The sequence below is a fragment of the Lissotriton helveticus genome, chromosome 2_1 (assembly GCF_964261635.1).
Source record: "Lissotriton helveticus chromosome 2_1, aLisHel1.1, whole genome shotgun sequence".
Taxonomy (NCBI): domain Eukaryota; kingdom Metazoa; phylum Chordata; class Amphibia; order Caudata; family Salamandridae; genus Lissotriton; species Lissotriton helveticus.
Window position 1 is genome coordinate 827,897,642 of NC_136059.1, and position 21,165 is coordinate 827,918,806.

General features: G+C 48.0%; 1 protein-coding gene across 1 annotated transcript in view; it reads left to right on the plus strand.

Moving 5' to 3' along the window:
* The window catches only part of HSD17B4 (hydroxysteroid 17-beta dehydrogenase 4), an 867,876-nt gene that overhangs the window by 647,974 nt on the left and 198,737 nt on the right, over positions 1 to 21,165 (plus strand). Inside the window, exon 18 of the mRNA XM_078675560.1 lies at positions 18,639 to 18,708. Coding sequence (XP_078531686.1) covers positions 18,639 to 18,708 — 70 coding nt within the window. The remainder of the gene's footprint in view (positions 1 to 18,638; positions 18,709 to 21,165) is intronic.

The window sequence follows — 21,165 nt, forward strand, 5'->3', positions numbered from 1 at the left end:
TGGACAAGTGTCTTGCTGTGGCCAGCCGGACATGCGCACTTGAACCATTTCCTACCTGCTTAATGTGAGGAGCAGGGGGATTTCAGCCAGAGCCCTCAGGTCTCCTATGGAGCGCTGGGTTCACCTGACCGAGCCAACCCTTGTGCTGCTCTCATACTGCTTACTAACATAAACAGCAAGGGAGCAGCATCTGGATTGGCTTAGGAGACGCACCTAAGCCTCTCTAGTCATTCACACATGAGGAAGTGGGGCTGGAAGGGCCGAGCTGCACAACAAAGCACAGAGGCAGCTCAGGGTTCTGAGATAATATTCAGGTAAGAATCCTGTCGCCTCCTAAGGAAGTTATTGGGAGAAGTTTAAATATTAGCATGACACAAAGTCTCCGCCGGATTCCCAATCCCTTGTTTTCTTCTTAGTGAGCCTGAATGTCTCAGCGCCACAACTACCCGACATGTTTGTGTTGTAACTTCACAACTGTGCCTAATGTTGTATAGCACAGTTTATTGGAACATGCTCTATGTATCCGGCGCCCCCAATATTCAAATTCATTTATGCGTGACTTATGGGTAATGAACTACCATGTTTTATGTGAGGTACATGAAAATTCAAACAACCAAGCACTTACTTTGTCACACTTGAGCCGTGAATAAATCTGTCCTGCGTTTTCGTTTAATTTTATGTGCTTGTTTTCCTGCTGCAATTAAAAGGACAAAGCAGTTCTCCAAGACCTTTCATGAAGTTGAATCATGTCGGGGCTCCGTCAAATTTGTTCTTTCAAGTTTAAGCACTTGTAATTCTTGAGCTCTGCACACACACTTTTTTCTTATGACTCATGATGCTCTGAATCGCATCCAGCCGAACCACAGATAAATTAATACTGGACCCTGTTTTAGCATGCTACTTAATTTTTAATTGGGAAGTATTTTCATTTTTTGTTTGCCAATTGCACCCGTATTGTTAATTAACGAGCAGCTTAATTAACAGCTCCTACTTAACTGTCTCTGTTTAATACTATTGTGCTCTTCCATACGTTTACCAAAGGTTAGCCACTAGTTGTGCAGGAACAGCTCACACTTGGCCATTTCAGATGAGCTTTGCTTGCAAACGAGCTTCAAGGACTTCCGCTACATTTATGATGTCATACAGCAGCAAATCATACATAGGACTTTTCATGTCACATAACTAGCTGACAAAGCATACATCTGATGAAAGCCAACAGACCGTGAGCTGCTTTGCTGAGCTGCATGTCCATGCCATGAGCTACTTTTAGTACTCTGCACAGTCTACATAAATGTGTGCGCTTAGTAAGAGAAATGCATTTTCGTTTTATTTTCAAGTGTGAGGGGAAACAACTTTACAACGCAACTTTTACAACGCACTACAATTACAACAAAACTTTTACAACGCAACATCCATTACATCTCATGCCATTACAACGCAACCATTACAACGCATGACACTACAATGCATACCACTACAACGCATGTCAATACAACGCTGCCATTACAACGCATACCATTACAACGCAAACCATTACCATCCAACACTTACCCAACTGTTGCACTCCCTGGAGTTAGAATAGTAATTTTTACCCCTACACTATCCAACACTTACCCTACTGTTGCACCCCCTGGAGTTAGAATAGTAATTTGTACCCGTACACTATCCAACACTTACCCTACTGTTGCGCCCCCTGGAGTTAGAATAGTCATTTTTACCCCTACACTATTCAATACTTACCATACATGCAATGTAATGTTATGCGTTGTAATGGTATGCGTTGTAAAGGTAGTATGCGTTGTAATGGAATGCGTTGTAAAGGTAGTTTTTAAAAATTCGTTGTAATGGCATGCGTTATAATTGAATGCGTTTTAATGGATGTTGCGTTGTAAAAAATGCGTTGTAAAGGTATGCGTTGTAAAAGTATGCGTTGTAACGTCATACAACCAGTATGAGCAACATAAATCCTCAATTGAGATAGTGCCTCTTAACAAGTTTTGAAATGCTGACAAGCAGAACTTGCGTGATGTAATATCTCTGTTTTGCTGCTCGGACATATTGTGCTAAACCGATGTACGGATGTAACGTGGGGGAACATAGTTTATTGTAACACTAAAGCACTGCACAATAACTCTGCTCACATAGTACAGAGGCTTTGAGCAGTAGGGGCCAGATGTACAACCATAGCATTTTGCGACTCATAAATTGTGACAAATTGCAAGTCACAAAAAGCTATGCACAACAGTGTCCAAGACACTGTTGGCGATTCCCAATGGGTCGCAAATTGCATGCCTCATGAATATTAATGAGGCAGTCGCAATTTGTGACCCCATTGGGAATGGCTGGCACTCCCAGGGATGGTGGCCTGCTGGGGTCAGCAGACCACCATGCCTGGGACTGCTTTTAAATAAAGCATTGTTTTTTTCAAATGCAGCCCGTTTTCCTCAAAGGAAAATAGGATGCATTTTTAAAAAAATGAAAATTTCCCTGGGACCACTGCAAAAATTATTTGCGTTTGCATTCACAAAGGGGAAGGGGTCCCCTGGGAACCCCCTTCATGTTTGTGAGTGCTTTACCACTGTGACAGGGTGAGGCCGCGTGCTGCAGGGGAGCGCGCTGTAAGTGACTGGTGGGCACCTGGTTCTGACCCGGCCCGTCCTCCTTCTTTGCAGACCGATCCATGGGACACGGAGTCCGAGGAATACGCCGAGGAAGAACGTGGCTCCTTTAACTGGACATACACTGAGGAGGAGGATCCGCCCATTGTACACGTCAGCCGGCCTGGATTGGTCAAAAGAGAGGAAGCAATGTGGATGGCGTGTGACGTCACCCCCGAAGTGCCGGAGAAGAGCGAAGACGGAGAACTAGTCACCGGAGACGAGAGAAACGGAGAAAGAAGCAGAGAACCCGACGAACAGCCGGGAGCCAGCGGAGGAGCGGCCGAGGGGAAGCCAGGAGGCCAACGACCCTGCGAGTCGCCGTGCCACTCTCCCGGGGGAGGAGCGTGGCTGTCCCAGGTACGTCAGCGTATGGCGGCTTGGGTGGGAAGCAAGCGTGTACTTTAGTGTAAATAGCCCCGTGTGAGATCCTGCGTCCCCCTTCCCCCTCTTGTGTCCATTTATCCCGCGTTTACTCCCCTCACAGTCTGTCTCATCCCCTCACCACCGCACCGCGGTAAACTTGAAAGTGTGATCACGAGTGGTGCCTCCCTACACTACACCCCTGGGACCCCGGTGCATGCCCTCCCTGAGGACGCTAGAACTAACGGCCCCTTTCTACTTGGTCTCCCCTTTCCCTGGGTCACCGGAGCCACGACGACGGCCAGAAACACCCCACCATCAGTGACCAGACCTCGAGGGGGCCGCGACACCCAACCTAGGAGAGGAAGACCATCCCAACGCCACAACGGAACCCAGTCAGTTCGCGAGGGAAAGACTTACGTTCCGAACCCGGAGAACTCTCGTGTTGAAAACCCAACGGGGGATACCAATAAAGCCCTCATTAACACCAAGAATCAGTGTACAGCCTGTTCCTACTCCACCATCCGACAACCCCCCTACTCCTGGTACACAGGGCCCGTCTACAACCACCCTTCTGGGAAGGGTGGTAAACTGCGAGTGTTTTGCAACCGCAATTGCAAAGCATTCATACATTGGTTTTGGAGTCGCTATTAGGAAGGGACGCCTTTGGAATGCCCCTTCCTAATAGCGAGTTGCTAACCTTGTTTTGCGAGTCGCAAATTGTTTGCGACTCGCAAAATAGGGTTGGTACATGGCCCACATGTTTTTTGCGGCCGCAAAAGGGCCTAAAACCCCATTGCGACCGCAAAAAACTGTCTTATTCCTGGCCCTAGATGTTTTAATCATTACACTGCAAGTCCATGACAGTCCATATGTATAGACCAAGTGCACTTTCCATCATCACCCTCAGGGCCAGAGTCGAAGAGTAACATGTGCATCAGAGGAAAGGCTGGGATGTGTCCCAGTCCAGCCATGCACACTCACCTCACAGCTGGATACCTCTGCTGTTTACGGATGGCAATTCCAGTCCTAGAGCATTTACTACATTCAACGATTTATCCAGTTTTTAATGTGTTTGAATGTTTCTGATGGATACATCTGCCTGTGGATTCCTCACCTTATGATTCCTCACCTTATGAATATCCACTGCACCAGCATACCGCAGAAACTTTTCCTAGCTCTCCACGCCGAGGTCGTCACAATACCATGGCTCCGCATGATGTCACCGGAGCCATAAGAGTACCACGTCGGCATGATGACGCCAGTTCCCTTTTTTCCGCGCTGTCGATGCTAACTGTTTTTTTCTGGGAATCTCCATACTTTCGACTGGATACTTTGTTTTTTCGATTGTATCTTTCTCTGTTTTGGCATGTCTGCCCGAGGAAGTCGGGCTTTAAGAACCTTTAAAGAATGCAGGGGTCATATGTCGATCACTGACCCGCATGAGGACTGTCTTTGCTGTTTGTCGTCTGACCACGACGTCGAGGGCTGTTCTTCTTGTAGGAAGATGAATACGAAGGCTCTTAAGAAACGGGAGGCCAAGCTGTATATGGCCAAGGCAAGAAAAGAAAAAAGGGGTCGTAAAAGGTCGAAGTCCAAGTCATCGACGTCGCATGACTCCAAGAGAAAGCATAAGAAGAAGAGACCTGCTTCTTGGCGCTGGTCTTCGAAGGCTGTGGTGTCGAGGTCGCCTTCCCCAGCTCCTCGACTTCGAGAAAAGGACTTTCTCTCTCCTTCTCCTTCAGTGTCTCCTCAGGCGACTCCGGTTCATTCTCCATCTTACAAGGGGACTCCGGAGCAGTCAACGACGCCAAGATTTTCTCCGACTCCAGAGGGTGAGTCGAATCCAGCTGATGCTGAGGTTCCTTTGGCTCCTGCAGCTCCGCCTGTGGCTCCGGCTACACCGACTCCGGAGGTAGCTCATTTGGATCTTGATCCAGCACAGTACCCACAATTTCCAACGCCGGGTTCGGATCCATCGCATTTTTTAAATGCGATGTATGCTATGTTTGCCAGGGTCTCAAACCTTCTGGAGCATCTACGGGTACCATGGGTCTTATGGCTTTTAGTTTGGGTGTGCCTCACCAGTATCCACAGGCCCCCTTTGTACCTTTTATGCCGACGACGCCGTCCTGACACTTTCCAGCTCCGATTATGTCGACGCCGTATGGGCAGTCCTCAACTCCATCCCGTGAAGCTTCTCGGATTCGAACGGCACCCGGTTACAACCGTGAAGCCTCCTTCGACGCCGTTCCCGGAGCCATCGACGCTGCGTGTGGCGCCGCCAACGCCATTGCCGAAGATGCGCTTGAGGAGAGAAGCGCAGAGATTACTGGAGGAGGAACAGTATCAGGCTGAAGAGAGGAAGGAAGGAGTATGACACAGAAGATGTGTTTGAGGATTTGTGTGAGGCAAGTAGACTTGATGCTTCTCCAGAGTGGGACTTTGCTTCTCAGAAGGCTTCCCCCTCAAAAGAGGTTGCTCCTTATCATTCTGTGATTAGGAAGGCTGCAGAACTTTTGGATTTGCAGCTCCCTTTGGCTGAGTATAAGCCTAATCTATTCACAGAGGTGCTTCATACTCTGTCCTCAGTGGTTGAACCTCTCTTACCCTTTAATGATGCACTGACTGAGCCAATCCTCGATGTGTGGCCCACATGTCTTTCTACTCCTGCGGTTTCAATGTCGGTGTCTAGAAGATATAGACCTGCTCCTGGGGATCCGGTGTTCCTTTCATCTCACCCCTCTCCTGAGAGCTTGGTGGTGCAGGCTTCTTGTTCCAAGCAGTCTGCAGGGGCTTTTCCGCAGGCTCCGGCTGATAGGGATTCCATGAAGTTGGAACAGTCTGCGAAGAAGATCTTTTCATCAGCTAGCATGGCACTGAAATCTACCAATGCGACTTGTCTGTTGGGTAGATACATTCATGCTCTAATGGACTCTGCAAAACAACTTCTCCCTAAATTGTATACGGAAAATAGGGAAATCTGAGTGAAGTGTTGACGGACTCTCAGGCTGTGGCTTGCCAAGTCATCCAGTCTGGCCTGGACACAACAGATTCTGTGGCCAGGGTGATAGGTTCATCCATTGCAACAAGAAGACATGCATGGTTGAGGTCTTCTGTGTTCTCTCCCAATGTGCAGGGTGCCCTTCTTGATCTGCCTTTTGATGGGTCTAAACTTTTTGGAGAGAAGGCTGATTCCGCCCTGCAATGATTTAAGGACAGTAAGGCCACGTCAAAGTCTTTGGGTCTGCAGACTCAGGCGAGAGGTAATAGTTCTAAATGATACCGTGGCTTCGGGAAGTCTTCCTTCCGAAGTTTCCGACAGCCTCAGCAACAGCAGCAGCAACAAAACCCCTTGTACAAGTCCTATAGGGGTAAAGGCAGAGGTTGCCTTTGTGGAGCCTGGTGTCAACCTTCTTCCTCCTCCTCCTCTACCTGCCCAACCCCTCCTGGTAATGCAGGAAAGCAGCACTAGATCCGCCATTCTGGATCATGTAGGTCCCGTGGGAGGCCGGCTTACCCATTTTCTACAGGATTGGAAATTGATCACTTTGGACCTTTAGGTTTTAGATCTGGTAGAAAGTGGGTATTCCCTTTCCTTCAGGGAATTTCCTCCTCCTTATCCTCCTTGCTAAGGTTTTTGTACAGAGGATCATTTAATTCTCCTTCAGAAGGAGGTTCTTGCACTATTACAAAAGGGTGCGATAGAGGTGGTTCCGGAGCAGGAAAAGGGTCAGGGATGCTACTCCCGGTATTTCCTGATTCCCAAGAAGGATGGCAGGGTATGCGCTTTTCTGGATCTGTTTCTCAAGCAGGAGAGGTTCAAGATGCTCACCCTAGCACAGGTTCTTCAGGCGCTGCAGCAAGAGGACTGGATGGTGTCCATCGACTTAATGGATGCGCATTTTCACATCCCGATCCTGAAGTTGCACAGGAAGTATCTCCGATTTACGGTTGGGTCGCAACACTATCAGTTTGCGGTCCTTCCGTTTAGTCTTACTACTGCACCTCGAGTCTTCACCAAGATGATGGCAACCCATCTCAGAAGGTCGGGGATTTCGAAGGCAGAGTCGCCAGAGATGGTGCGTCATCATCTGCAGGTAACAATTCAGCTGTTGTACAAATTGGGTTTTTCGATAAATGTACCCAAGTCTCACCTAGTGCCTTCACAGCGCAACCTGTCCATAGGGGTAGTACTGGATACCACTGTGTGTCGAGCTTTCCCGCCTCCGCAAAGGGTTCTTGACATTCAGGAAATGATTCCCTTGTTTTACAAAGAAGCCGTTGTCCCAATTCTGAAGGTCCTTCGCCTGCTCGGTCTGTTCGCTTCTCTCATTCTGTTGGTTAACCATTCACGCTGGCACATAAGGGCGGTCCAGTGGTGTCTCTGGAGGCAGTGGTATCAACACAACGGAGATCTCAGGGAGTCAGTCAGGATCTCCAGGAAAGCTGCGGCGGATCTGTCTTGGTGGAGCATGGAGGGCAATCTGCCTCAAGGAAAGCCCTTTCATCTTCCTCCATCGGTAGCCCCTGTGATAACGATGCCTCTACCCTAGGGTGAGGTCCTCATCTGGGGGATCTGGAGATCAAGGGTCTTTGGTCTACAGAGGAAAGATTGCTTCATATCAATGTTCTGGAATTGCGGGCGATACGTTTGGTGCTCAAGGCTTTTCTCCCTTCCCTTTGCAGTCAGTTGGTTCAAGTCCTGACGGACAACACTGCTGCGATGTGGTATGTCAACAAGCAGGGAGGAGTAGGGTTGTACCGTCTTTGCAAAGAGGCTCTGGTCTTGGGCTCAGGACCATCGGATTTGCTTGATGGCAAGTCATCTGGTCGGGGTGATGAACGTCCATGCAGACAGTCTCAGTCAGCAGTTTTCCACCGATTACGAGTGGAAGCTTTATCCTGAGGTAGTTCAACACATCTTTCAGACGTGGGGAACTCCTCAGGTGGACCTGTTTGCCACTCCTGAGAACGCGCATTGCAAGTCTTTCTGCAGTCTCCAGTTTCCGAGGCAGGGAGCATTGGGGGACGCTTTTCAGTTGAGTTGGAGCTCACAACTCCTTTACGAGTTCCCTCCCATACCCTTGATTCCTCGGGTTCTGAGGAAGATTCGCCAATACCAAGGCCAAGTTATATTGATCGCCCTGGATTGGCCAAGAAGGGTGTGGTACACAGACCTCCTTCACCTTTCGTCACACCATCCGCTCCGTACCAGAGCCTGTACCTTCATGCCTGGAGATTGAACGGGGCAACTGGAATTCTTTCTCTCTCCCACCTGACTTGGTGGATGTTGTATTATCGGCCAGGCGACACTCCACCAAGTCTATTTACTCCTATACGTGGTCAAAATTTGTGAAATGGTGTGGATAGAAGTCTATTGAGCCCTTAAAAGGGCATCTTTCTGATATTCTTTGTTTTTCGCTGCATTTAGCCCAGCAGGGTTGTGCTGTGGCTACTGTTAAAGGATATTTGTCGGCTTTATCAGCATTTCTTTGTTTGCCTGATCAGCCGTCTCGTTTCAAATCTCCGATTGTTTTAAGGTTCATTAAGGGGCTTACTAACATGTTTCCGCCCACTCCTTTTATTATGCCCCAGTGGGATTTAAATCTGGTTTTAACTTTCTTGATGGGTTCTCCTTATGAACCTTTGCAAAGTTATCCTTTGAGACTGCTGTCATTCAAAACGGTATTCCTTGTGGCTATCACCTCGACTAGGAGGGTGAGTGCGCTTCAAGGTTTGAGTTCAAAGCCTCCTTTTCTGACCATACATGCTGAAAGGATGGTCTTCAGGACCAGGGCTGCTTTTCTGCCTAAGGTGGTAACTCTCTTCCATCTAGGACAGCCCATTACCCTCCCTACTTTCTATCCTCCCCCCTCACCCTTCCAAGGAGGAGGAGAGGCTTCACTGATTGGATCCTAAGAGGGCGATTAGTTTCTATCTGGATAGAACAAAGGACTTGCGGCAGGACAATCAGCGCTTTGTGGGCTACGTTGGACGCATGAAGGGCAAGGCGGCGCACACGCGCACTTTATCCAGGTGGATCATCTTGTGCATCAAGATCTGCTATGCTCTGGCTGGTAAGGAGCCTCTTGAAGGCATTAGAGCTCACTCCACCAGGGCTAAATCTTCTACTTCTGCCTTGTCCAGGGGTGTTCCTGTATTGTACATATGTAACGCCGCAACTTGGGCCTCCCTCCACACTTTCGCGAAGCATTACTGCTTGGATTCCGAAGTGAGGAGGGATGGTCATTTTGCGCACTCTGTTTTGCACGACTTTTTGGTATAGTAGGGTGGACACACTCCTCTGGGGATGGGACTGCTGTGGGATTCAATTCATAAGGTGAGGAATCTACAGGCAGATGTATCCATCAGAAGAACAAGTTACTTACCTTTGGTAACGCTTTTTCAGGTGGATACAGTATCTGCCTGTGGATTCCTCACTGACCCACCCTCCTCCCCGTTGTCCACCCTCTTATACCTTAAAAAGAGGTATTGGTTAATATGGTATTTCATATTGTCATTTTGTGTTGCCTCTATTTGCCTTTGTGTAGGTTTATAGGAAATTTGTGCTTTCTATGTTTTCCTATTTCACTTTACACTGTGTGTATATATGTTCGAATACTGTGTGCTATGTATGCATTGTTTCTATGGTTGGTCCGCCCATTTGCCTCAGTGGCACGGAAAAAATGGGTGGAACTGACGTCATCACGCCAACGTGGTCCTCTTAAGGCGCCGGTGATGTCATGCGTAGCCGCGTGCGTAGCCTTGGTATTGTGACGACCTCGTCGGCATGGAGAGCTAGGAAAAATTTCCACGGAATGCTGGCACAGGGGATATTCATAAGGTGAGGAATCATAAGGTGAGGAATCCACAGGCAGATACTGTATCCACCAGAAAAAGCATTACCGAAGGGAAGTAACTTGTTCTTCAAGAGTACACATTAATAATTGCTTTAAAACCCTTTTTGCTTTCTCAAATGTGCTTTAAAATGTACCATTTGCAACTTATTTTTTTCAACATTGTTCTAGAGTGGAGAACAACCCCCTCCCCCCACAATCACTGGTGTGGGCTTTCTCACAAGTTAATATTCATCCTCCACTTTTAAGTTCGTGGGGCATCTGCTCTGGCTTTCTTTGCCAAAATATGGTGAAATAATCCTGGAGGCACAGGTGTAAGAAATAGTTTAGAAGATGAGGAAGGTGAGAACTCCACTCAAGTAATAAACATAATGATTGACAGAGTGAACTGCAAAAGTCACTAAATAAACCTGTGTTTAACCTTCTTCTAGTTTGGCACAAAGCAGTCAGGCTTAATTTAGAGGCAACGTGTAAAGTATTTATACCGTGCTCAAACATTAATAAAGTAAAAATACAACAAAATACAAACCCCAGCCTAATTTAGAAAGAGTACATTAAAAAATATGACACCAAACCAACAAAAATCCTATCAGTAGAACCGTAGTTATGGATTTTTAACATTTCAAGGAATAAGACCTTTACGCACCACTTGCAGTTTTCTGGTCGCAGCGTATGGGGATAACGTCACAAGTTCAGGTCGAATGCGACAGAGTCTGGATCAGATACAGGAACCAAATTCGTCCCACTGAAGAGCTTTACCTTGCTGAGCCCAAATCCATGCCAGGCGGTGCAGTTGGAGTGCACTGGCCGACACCTCAAGGAGATTATTGTCAGAACGAGGAGCACGTGTGGTGTCTCAGGCAGTCATGGTTGAATTGCGAAGAGTCAGTCCTCGCTAGAGCATCACATTGGAGGTCAAAGCGGGCTGTCGCTGCTGATGCAGACTGTTGGGAAGAGCAATTGTCACTGGAGATTTGTCTTGGTGAGTGGCGCATACGGTTGCCATTCTGCACGAAGAGTCCACTTTGCAGTAGTGAGGAACCCAAAATCTCTGGATTTTCACCTGGAGTTCAGGAGTAGTACACTGATGACAGTCTAGAGTCCAGGACCGGGGAGGAGGGGGTTCCCCTTTTGGGATCAGGATTCACGCCAGAAGAGCAGTGTAACTCTTCTCTACCCACTGAATCATTCTGTGACAGCACATACATTTGTCCACAATCATTCCATAGATATTCTGCTATATAGTAGTCAAAATTAACTGCAAATAATTAATCTGCAGTATATTGTATACACAATATACATTTGATCCACAGAATATTTAAAAATAATTATTATTCTTTGAGGAATAATGATTATAATATTCTGTAGATCAATTATTTGAGATTGATTTTCAATTAAGTCTGTTATGTCGGAAGTGCATACCATACTTATTGAAACAACAATCAGATATACAAACAAGAAATGAGATGGAAAGTCAAGTCAATTACATGTAGTTTTATTGATCAGCAACCTATATGCCACTCTGCAAACAATATCATTAAGCTTTTTTAGTCATGCCTTGCTACGTTAATATTTAAATCTTTTTAAATTACTAAAAATAAAATAAGATCAGTGTGTTGATTAGCTTGTGTGTGTTTATGCAGAGGAATATCTGCATGTTCTTCACTTCAAAGTTTTTATGCAATTCTCTCATTCTGAGCCAAATTCTTTGTCCCTCCATTTCTCCATTATTTGTTTTTAATCCGAAAAGTACCAGTTCATACTTTTCATTTAAGGAAGTGTTACGCTTTAAATTAATAAATACAGAGAAGAATCTGGACACCTTTTCAATGCATGCAGTAAAGAACCACCATGTTTTATTGGGTTGCTTAGCCTAATTTTAAACTTCATGTCTCTTTCAAGGTCCGTTTCATATGTTCTCAGTTCTAAAATTTTATGGCATTGCAAGCATTGTCAAGAAGACTGTTGTCATAATTTCTGTACTACTTAAATTTACCTGGAAAGGAGTGACTTGATTCTGGAAATAGTTTATCTTTGAACATATGTCTTGTTTCCAGACAGCATTTGTAATTTACAAATTGTTGAAGTAGTTCATTCTACAGTGTGCACTGTCAAATGCGCTTACTTGCTGTGCACACTGGAAAATAATTATTTTCGTACCTGGTGGTGACCAAAAAAGTCTATATTTTATTAAACAAAAGGAGTTGTATATGTTAAGCACATTTCTCATATTTCTTTAAATCCCAAGCTTTCATCAGCAGCACAGAATTAAAGCAAAGTCCTATGACTAACATTCTCAAAACCTCTTGGCAATCCCAGCCATTCCTTTTTTATGCAGCTCCAAAAACATAAACATTCTAACAATTCTAAAGAAATACCCTAATTATTCTTTCCAATTAAATAGTCTAAATGTACTTCCTCCTGGAATATTAACGTACTTCAGCATGAAATACAGCTGAAATCGGTAAGAAAAATGAATCGTCCTCTGTAAAATATGAATAAAACTCAAACAGCCTCAAAGTCTTCTTTGTTCTTTCTCTTTAGTTGCCCCTTTTGAGTGTGACCCTAAAGATATTCGTCATCAAAATCTAGACTATAAAGTAAACCACTATAATACCGTTCACCAGTGCCACAGTTTAAGTCACTGGAAAACTCCACGTATTCATGTTTGAAAACGATTTGAATTTCCTCTTTAAAATGTCAGTGTTAAAAAAAAAAGGTATTTTATTGCCATTTAGTAGAAAAACACATGATATACCATTTCCGAGTCTTTCTCCTAACAATGTGCTGCCACAACAATCTCCCGACGTTCTCTGCTCTCTGCTGTGTGTGCCACAAAGGCCGGGCTGTCCTAGCCTGCACAAAACAACCACAGTAGGCCAAAGGTGTGTGGGCGAGTTATATCCCTTCCCCCTCTCAATAGCTGTGCCTGAGCATCCCCGTTGATTCAGCGTTTCAGTGTGAGTGTATAGTATGTGGAAATCTACCAAACTACCCTCTAGGAATGCCAATAACCAAACCATCGAAACAGTATACAATCAGTGAGTGAGCAGGGCGTGAAGGGGTATCAGGTAATCAGACAATTACACGCAGCTCTGCTACCAATTGGGACCGCCCTTCGGTAGTTTGCCTAGAGTAAGTCTCCCCGTGCGTCTCCCAGTGCCTCTTTTAATCACGCAAGAGCCACCATAATCCTCAATTGGTTTTAACGCGCATAGCTAGCGGATGCTCCCCTTGCATAGCCCTGTGCCTAGACCTGTTGGCAACCGTGCTACTTATCACCCATAATTAGGACTTTTGCGCTGCCGGTGTCACTGGAATTCTTGTGGTGTTTCACTTTTGTGTAATGTATACAGTGTAAATGTTTGCATATGTTCACCCTTCTTTTCTCTTAAACTGTACCATTTTATTGCCACACTGGGGCTCCATAGTTATGCAATTCCTTATGTGACTATTTAAACGTGGAATTCAGCGCATCTAATGAAGTATGTTCATACCTCAAGTTTATTTTAACTTTCCCCCTTGTTCTCCCCACTCCCTTCCCCATTTTCCTTTCCCATGCTTACCCAAGCAACTTTCCAGGCATTTGTTTTATGCTTAAGTCCTGATGATGATCCCATAACCTGGTTGGGGTTCGAAACTTCGTCAACAAAACCATTATCTTAAACTCAAAACTAAAATAAAAAAATGTGTTGAGTACTATATGTTCATTTTAGTGTGACCTACACTAATTTGCATTTCACTTCGTATGTCTCTTTTAAGTCACCTGCGTGTGGTAAGGAAATCAGCTGATTTCCCAATACTCCTTCACGCCCTGCTCACTCACCAATTGTATATTGTTTTGCTGGTATTTAAAATTGAAATATTGTCTATTTAGACAAAAGCAGACCCAATCTTGATTGTAACTTTGTGGCTACCTACATTAATTTATCTTGTAAGGGACTGCTGTCTCTTAGAATTTACCACTACCCTCGGTCCCTTTTGATTACAAGGGTCCCCTTGTCTCCTTTTCCTGCATAACTAAACCATAACCATCTAACTACGTCTCAGTGGTGGTATCTACCAATACTGTGGGCAGCAAGTTGGTGTGTAGCCTACCCATCCCCGGGCCCAGTATGGAGGGGGGCACATCAAAGGGGGGGGACACACAGACAAACAGTGAAGGAGGAGGGAGAAAGGCCCACAAGTCCACCTGTCCCGCCTCTTCCCCATGTTCAACCACATCTGTCCCTCAGGACAGCCGGACGGCTGAGGCGTACCTCGCCACCCCCTCCACCACATCCCTCGTCACTACATCCATCCGGTTCCCAGGCCCTCCCTAGATGGCTCACCTTGTCCCATGTCTCCACCCTTCACCCAGTGTCCCTCTATCTGAGTCTCCATGTCCGATGGGCTCTTCCATTCATCGACTACCTCCGACCCCAGGTCTGCTGAGGTGCGTCGGTGGACCCACACTGGCCTCCTCCCTTCATAGTCTGCAAGCCCACAATGTTACGTCCCTGATCCATGTCTCAACTCTAGGCCCCCTGTTGATTTCCAGGCCATGGCTATTCTCTTCTTTGCCAGTATCAGTGCTAGGTCCAAGAATCTTTTCCCTACTTTTCTGGGTCGCTGTATGTTTTTTCAGGACTGCCCCCAGAACTGCAGGTGTACGCATCCCCATTCATGTTTCTAAAATCTGTGTCTAGTTTCGCCCATCTGGTGCACGGTTTAGACTCCCCTCCATATTTTGCCCTGTTCCTGTGTGGCGTCAAATATGTTCTGCGAGGGTAGTTGTACTGAATATATTTGAGGCAGTGGTACAGGACTGCTTTTGGTGGTACGCCAGTATCTGCCCCACTTAATGTCTGTGATTTCTCTGCCCAGTTTGACAGTCCATCGTCCCCAAAGGGCTTCCAGAGGTCTCCTAGACATCGCAGTCAGACCACTGTAGAACCATGTAATCAGATGTCCCCCTGTCGCCATCGTGAGCAGCAGTTCTAGAACTAGGTGGGTCGTCGGCTCTGTCTGTGATCTCTGAGAGACAGAGCGCAGGGCCCTCCGCGGTACTGCTGGTGGCTCCGGCCCCACCGCCCACTGGTTCGGATCCAGGCTTCGAGGATGTGGTGCTGTTGGGGTGTGGCTCCTCTGGGGCACCTCCTTCAGTCCACGGTGTCTCTGCCTCGCTGCAAACTCCTGCGGGAGTCCCTGTGGTGTTGTGGGAAGTCCCCGGGGCTCGAGTTGCATCCCCAAGCCCCTCTCGGTCCTTTGACAAGGTGGTCCTGTCTAAGGCCGAGGTGACGCCGCTACGCAGTAGCTGGACCATGCGGAGCCACTAGGGTCGGTGGATCCTCCTCGTCCCGTGCTGGGTCGAGGCCAGGTGAGGACCCCTCATCCCTCTTCGGGCCCCTCTCGTCCCTCCCCACAGACGGCAGCCTCGTCGGAGGGCGAATTGGAGGTTGAATCGTCCCTGGCACCGCCACATGGATTGCCGAGAGATCTTTGCCTCATTCTGGGCCATTGCTGGCGGAGGGCTTCGTGTCACTCCCCAGGCCCGTCTCGTTCCCCCATGCAGGTGAATACCTCCGCGAGGGTCGGGTCGGCATCATTCCGGCGCCGCCCCAGGGCCGGTGCGGCTCCAGCTCCACTCTGGTCCCCGCTCCGGTCTCCGGTGAGGGGTGACTTGGCAGAACCTTGCCCGGTGACGCCGGATGGTGCCGACATCCTGTCTCAGGCGGCAGACTCTACGCACAGGGGTCGTACCGCGGGTTCGTCTTCGGATGCTCCTTCTCCGGAGGCAGGCTGGATATTGGTGTCGTCCTCCCCGGAGACTGGTCGCCGGGTTGGTATCTTTTTCACCGACATCGAAGGGCGGCTCCCCGCCCTTCCAGAGGCAGAGGTGTTCGTCGGAAGAGCGGCAGGTCCCTCATTCTTCAGCTCCTTCTGACTTTCAGGTCTGGCCCTTGCCCGTCCCGCTTGGCCTGTGGGACGGCCGCCTTAGTTTGCAGCCGTCGCCCACGGAGGAGCTGCTTTCCCCACCGCGGGGCCCTACGGAGGCGGGTGCGGCCTTCACTCATGCGGTGTGCACGGCTGTGGTCATCCTAAGCATGGGTGATCCGGTGGCTCACTTTCCGGCGGACCATCTATTGGAGGTCTTCCACCAGGGCTCTGGTGGGAGGGAAATCTTACTTCCCTTTGAAGGTTCGCTCCTTTCTTCCTTGATGGGGGCTTGGAGGCGTCCTGCTTCAGGGGACCCGGGGCCTCAGCATCTTCTGCACCGGCACCTCCCAGCGCCGCATGACCCGGCGTGTCTTTCCCTTCACCTCTCGGCCACCAGCCCCCTTTTGCGGACTGCTTTTCCCTCCCTGCCGCCACTGTTGACTCCGCCGTCCTGAGATGCTCCCTGGCTGGACTCTTGGGGCGCAACATGTTTGCCTCGACCAGCGCTGACCTGCGGTCCCTTAACACCTTGTGTATGCTGGCTAGGGCCTCCTCCTGTTTGTGGGACTCTGCTGAGTCTCTGGGATCTGCAGCGTCCCAGGAGTCTGGTCAGGTGGACTTACGGCATCATGGATGGCCGGGAGCTTGCGACGTTCATTCTCCGCTCTGCTATGGACATCTCCGAGGTGCTGGGCCACGCCATGGCTTCCTCAGTCGCTCTCCGGTGCCATGCTTGGCTTCGCGACGTAGTATTCCCTGAGAATATTCGGGAGCAACTCATCGACCTTCCGTTTGATGGTAGCCTGTTGTTCCATGCCCCGGCCGACTCCGCCATCCACAGGCTCTTGGCAGGTCTCCGTCCTCCTCCTCTGCCTTATCCTCCTCCTCCTCCGTCCCCTCCTCAGTGACTCCTGAGTTGGATTGATTCTGGGCCTTCTTAGGCCGGTTGTTCTGGCTGTGGAGTGTGTTTTCTGGCCACTTGCGTCCGATTACTAACACGGTGTATGTGCTCCTGCCGTTGAACACATTTGTGAAATAACTTGCAGAAAAATCTGTTGATCCCCTTTCTGCCCCTCTTTCTGAGGTTCTGCTTTTTTCATGTCTCTTGCCCAGAAGGGCTCTGCTCCGGGCACTGTTGAGAGCTAGCTATCGGCCATTTTTTTTGCCTTCTTGAGGTTGCCTGATCAACCTTCTTTTTTCAAGTCCCCTTTTACACATAGGTTCCTTAAAGGTCCTACTCTTCTCTTCCCTCCTTCGTCATTCATTATACCTCAGTGGGACCTTGATTTGGTTTTGACGTTTTTGATGTGCGCTCCTGTCAAGCCTCTCTCCATTTGTCCCCTCAGGCTTTCACCTTAAAGACAGCCTTCCTTTTGGCCATTACATTCGCCCGCAGAGTGAGTGAGCTGCAGGCCTTATCATCTAAGCCTCCTTACCTCTCAATCTATCATGACAAAATAGTGCTTTGCACTCTGGCTTCCTTAATGCCAAAAGTGGTCACTCCTTTTCATGTAGGCCAATCCATCACCTTGCCTACTTTTTTCACTCCACCACATCCCTCTAAGGAAGAGGAGCGAATCCACTGTCTGGACCCAATGAGAAAATTGTCTTTCTGCCTTGCCTGCCCAACTCAGTTCCAGGTAGATAACCAACTATTTGTGGGGTGTGTTGGTGCGAAGAAAGGTCGGGCAGTGCAGAAGCGGACCGTTTCTAGATGGGTCGTGCTCTGCATGAAATCTGTTACACACTTGCCTAGAAGCAACCTCATGAAGGTTTGTGGGCTCATTTCACCAGAGCTAAAGTGGCCACCACTACATTAACATGCGGAGTTCCAGTCCTGGATATCTGCCAGACAGAAATGTGGGCTTGCCTGCACACATTCACTAAACATTACTGTCTGGACAGTCAGGTGCACAGGGATGGGCATTTTGCCTATTTGGTCCTGCAGGACTTTCAAGTTTGAAATTGGTTCGCAGACCCTCCTCTGGGGATGGTATTGCTTGGGTATCTATTCTAAGGTAAGGAATCTGCAGCCAGAAGTCTCTATCAAATGAAAAAATTACTTACCTCCGTTAACGCCTTATCTGGTAGAGACTATATGTAGCCGTAGATTCCTTACCAGCTCACCCATCCTCCCTACTCTACGAACGGATTTCTAGGGATGGAGATGACCCCTTTTAGGGCCCCAGGTTTTACGCACCAGTGGTAAGTGTTTTTCATGGCTTCACACTTCTGGCGTTATGTAAGTACCGCAAAATCACTTCCGGCACAGACGCGAAGCCGATCGAAGCCACCAACCGGTGCGCAGGCGTACTGCTTCAGAAATTTTTTCCGGATCCAGTCTGACGCCTTGGGGAAATTCTCAGCTAAGGAATCTGAAACTAGATATAGTCTCTATCAGATTAGGCGTTACCGAAGGTAAGTAACTTGTTCATTAATCACATGCCTTACCGAATATTATTGAATGCCTATAAATGAATATGCATGTACGTGTATGTATGTATTTTCTAATTTTATTTTTTGGGTATAAAAAACAAAAGGTTTGCAAAGTGAATGTAATGCTCTACTGCTAGTTTTATGGATATGTTGGTATTAGTTCTATGTTCTTTGGCTTCTTAGTACTTAATCTATGACTTTTGATAAACTGAAGGGGATATGTTTTTGTAAAGTCTGAAATAAAAAACGTCGACATGACCTGTTCTCTGCATGACCGTGTTAAGCTCAGTTGATTCCAGAGGAAAGTATTTAACAATCTCTTTATATCAATTATTATAAGCATTTTGCTTGAATATGATTAGAGGGATATTTTCTCATCTCTACCTTGTTTCTTTCTTTGCAGGCTGCATTGTATCGACTCAGTGGTGACTGGAATCCTTTGCACATTGATCCTAGTTTTGCAGCCCTTGGAGGTCAGTCTTTTAGAACCATGTTTAAAGATTATTACACATTGCTGTAAAACATCCTTCTTATTTACTGTTGTAAGTTCAATTCTTAATTGCCAGTTTAATTCTAGAAGCTGGGTGAGCTCAATAACGTCAATGACATACAATTTTGCCATAATTCTAGCTTTCATCAAGTGATCTAATGTTCCAGACTTAATGTCACTTTTTCCTCTCAAGTTTGACATTTTAAACCAGGGCATAATTAAAGATTGAAAGTGACTTGCAGACCTGTGATGCTGTGCAATTTGCTGGATTACAACTAGAAGCGCCTCGGAGGCTTTGCTTTTCAGCCTGTATTGCATTTCAAATATTGAGAATGCTTGGCTTGCTCTCCCATGACCGGGGTTAAATTGTGCTGCTTTTTATTGCACTTAGTTGTGTGCCTTTGTGTCAAGTGTAGGGAGCTGTTTGGAGCTACAGAATTAGCCGAAAATGTGGCATTTGAACTAATACGTGCAACATTTCTTTACTCCGATATGTTTTTGTTTACTATTGATCACAGATATTGTAGCTTACTTCATCGAATTTGTCGAACAGTCTCAGTATCATGTGTCAAGATTGTCAAAGTTTTAACATGAAGTTTGAGTCGAGAGTCTGTGACTGCTGCTGTGCCACAATGGATATCTTTTTATGATAGTATCTTTATTCATTAGTACTGGCAAATGCTTTTAAAAGACTTTGGGCCTTCTTTAGAATTTAGCAGACAATGTATTTGCCCACTCCATTAGAGCTGGATGAAACGTCATGTTTCCAGAGGCAGAAACCTTAGACCAGTGATACTCAAAGTACGGCCCGGGGGCCGTTTGCAGCACTTCTGACCTTTACGCGCAGCCCCTCGGTCAATAGCAGCACCGGACTGGACTAGGAACGAGCATTAAGATGTAAAAAAAACAGGCATACATTTATTCAAAGGTTAATTTAAGTTTCAGAAATAAAGTAACTAGGTTGCCCTTCGGGGGTCGTGGCCCAACAAAATGGCTGAGTAGATGCTTCTACTGGCGCTCCCGTTGACACGGATGGAATCTGGCAATATCCTGCAGTGCCCTTGCATCAAATCCCCTATCGAAAGGTAAACGTGCAGCGGCTTTCTCCCTGAGGCCGGCCATGGGCTTAATCCTGACAACCCGGAGCATGTAACTAACTCCGGTGGAACGCCAAGCTGTTAGGCAAGCGTCACCATTTTCTCCGCCCCAAGCAGGGCCGGGCGGACTGACTTCATACAATCAAATCTGGGGTGAATTCCTGAGAATTGGATGACTGGACAGGCTGGCGGGTCCCGCCGACACAGATAACAGGCTGGGAGATGCAGCCCAACTGCCTGCCTGTGATTCCCACAGGGCCACTGAGAATTGAGATCCGGCGAGGAGACGCAGCCTTGAGACACCTGGTACAGGGAGGTGAGGTCAGCAGCGGTGGTGAAGTGGAGCGGAGAGCCCCGCGCCCCTGGGAAGGGGCCGGCCTTGGGAGGATGTGAGTGAGCCCCTGAGAGACTTCCATTTGTACGCTAAGAGTGGTGAGCTCTTTCCAGCTGGACCCCGGTGATGAGGGGGAGGCCTTGTACGTGTGGGTCCGTGACCGTGGGTTGCCCGCGGCAGCTGTGTGGTGGTGCTGCCTCGTGCTTGTGGTGTCCTGGGTGGCGGCAGCCTGCAATACAGACTGGAGGGCGCTGACTGTTGGAAGTGCAGACTCCTGAGAGGCCCATATTGTTCGTGCTGCTCAGCGAAGGCTGAGCTGCTCAGCGAGGGCCGAGCTGGGCAGCGAAATACACTGACAACGGATCACAAGTCGGAGGCCTGGTGACATGAAGTGGCAGTTCTTGCACTCAGGACAGCTTCCTGCGGGAGATCTGCGAGGGCCTAAGAAGTGACGGCTGGGGGGAAAAGACCCTGGGTAGGCTGGCCCGCAGGTCAGGTGCCGCAGAAAAGGAGACAATTGGACCGGGCCCCTAGATATGTGGCAGCTGCTGAGGAGTGGGCTGGAGGAGAGCTACCTGGAGGGAGCGGGACTACCCTGGCTTGAAAGGAGGGAAAAAGCACTGATTCTGAGCGTGGAGACCCCATGGGCAACTAGGAGGCGCTATTGCAGACTGATGATCACTCCCTGGGGTTAGGATGGGGGCCCGCGTTGTCTTGGCAGAGTCCCTAGGAGATTACGAGGTGACCGAGGGCTTAGCTGGTTGCCCGCACCGGTCGTGCCTCCTAACATGTGGGGGCCGTTAGTGCCTGCAACGGGGAGTCATTCAATTGGCGATTTGCCCACGGTAGTGAGATGTGACACCACTGAAGTGACGATTAGAGTGAACATACGCCACCACTGGCTATAGGAGATAACTTTGACTGACCGCAGCAAAGAGATTCAGCAGACTGCAGAGATCGCCCCCTCTCTGGTAGATGTGCTGTAGCGATCCAAACTACGCGGGATGAG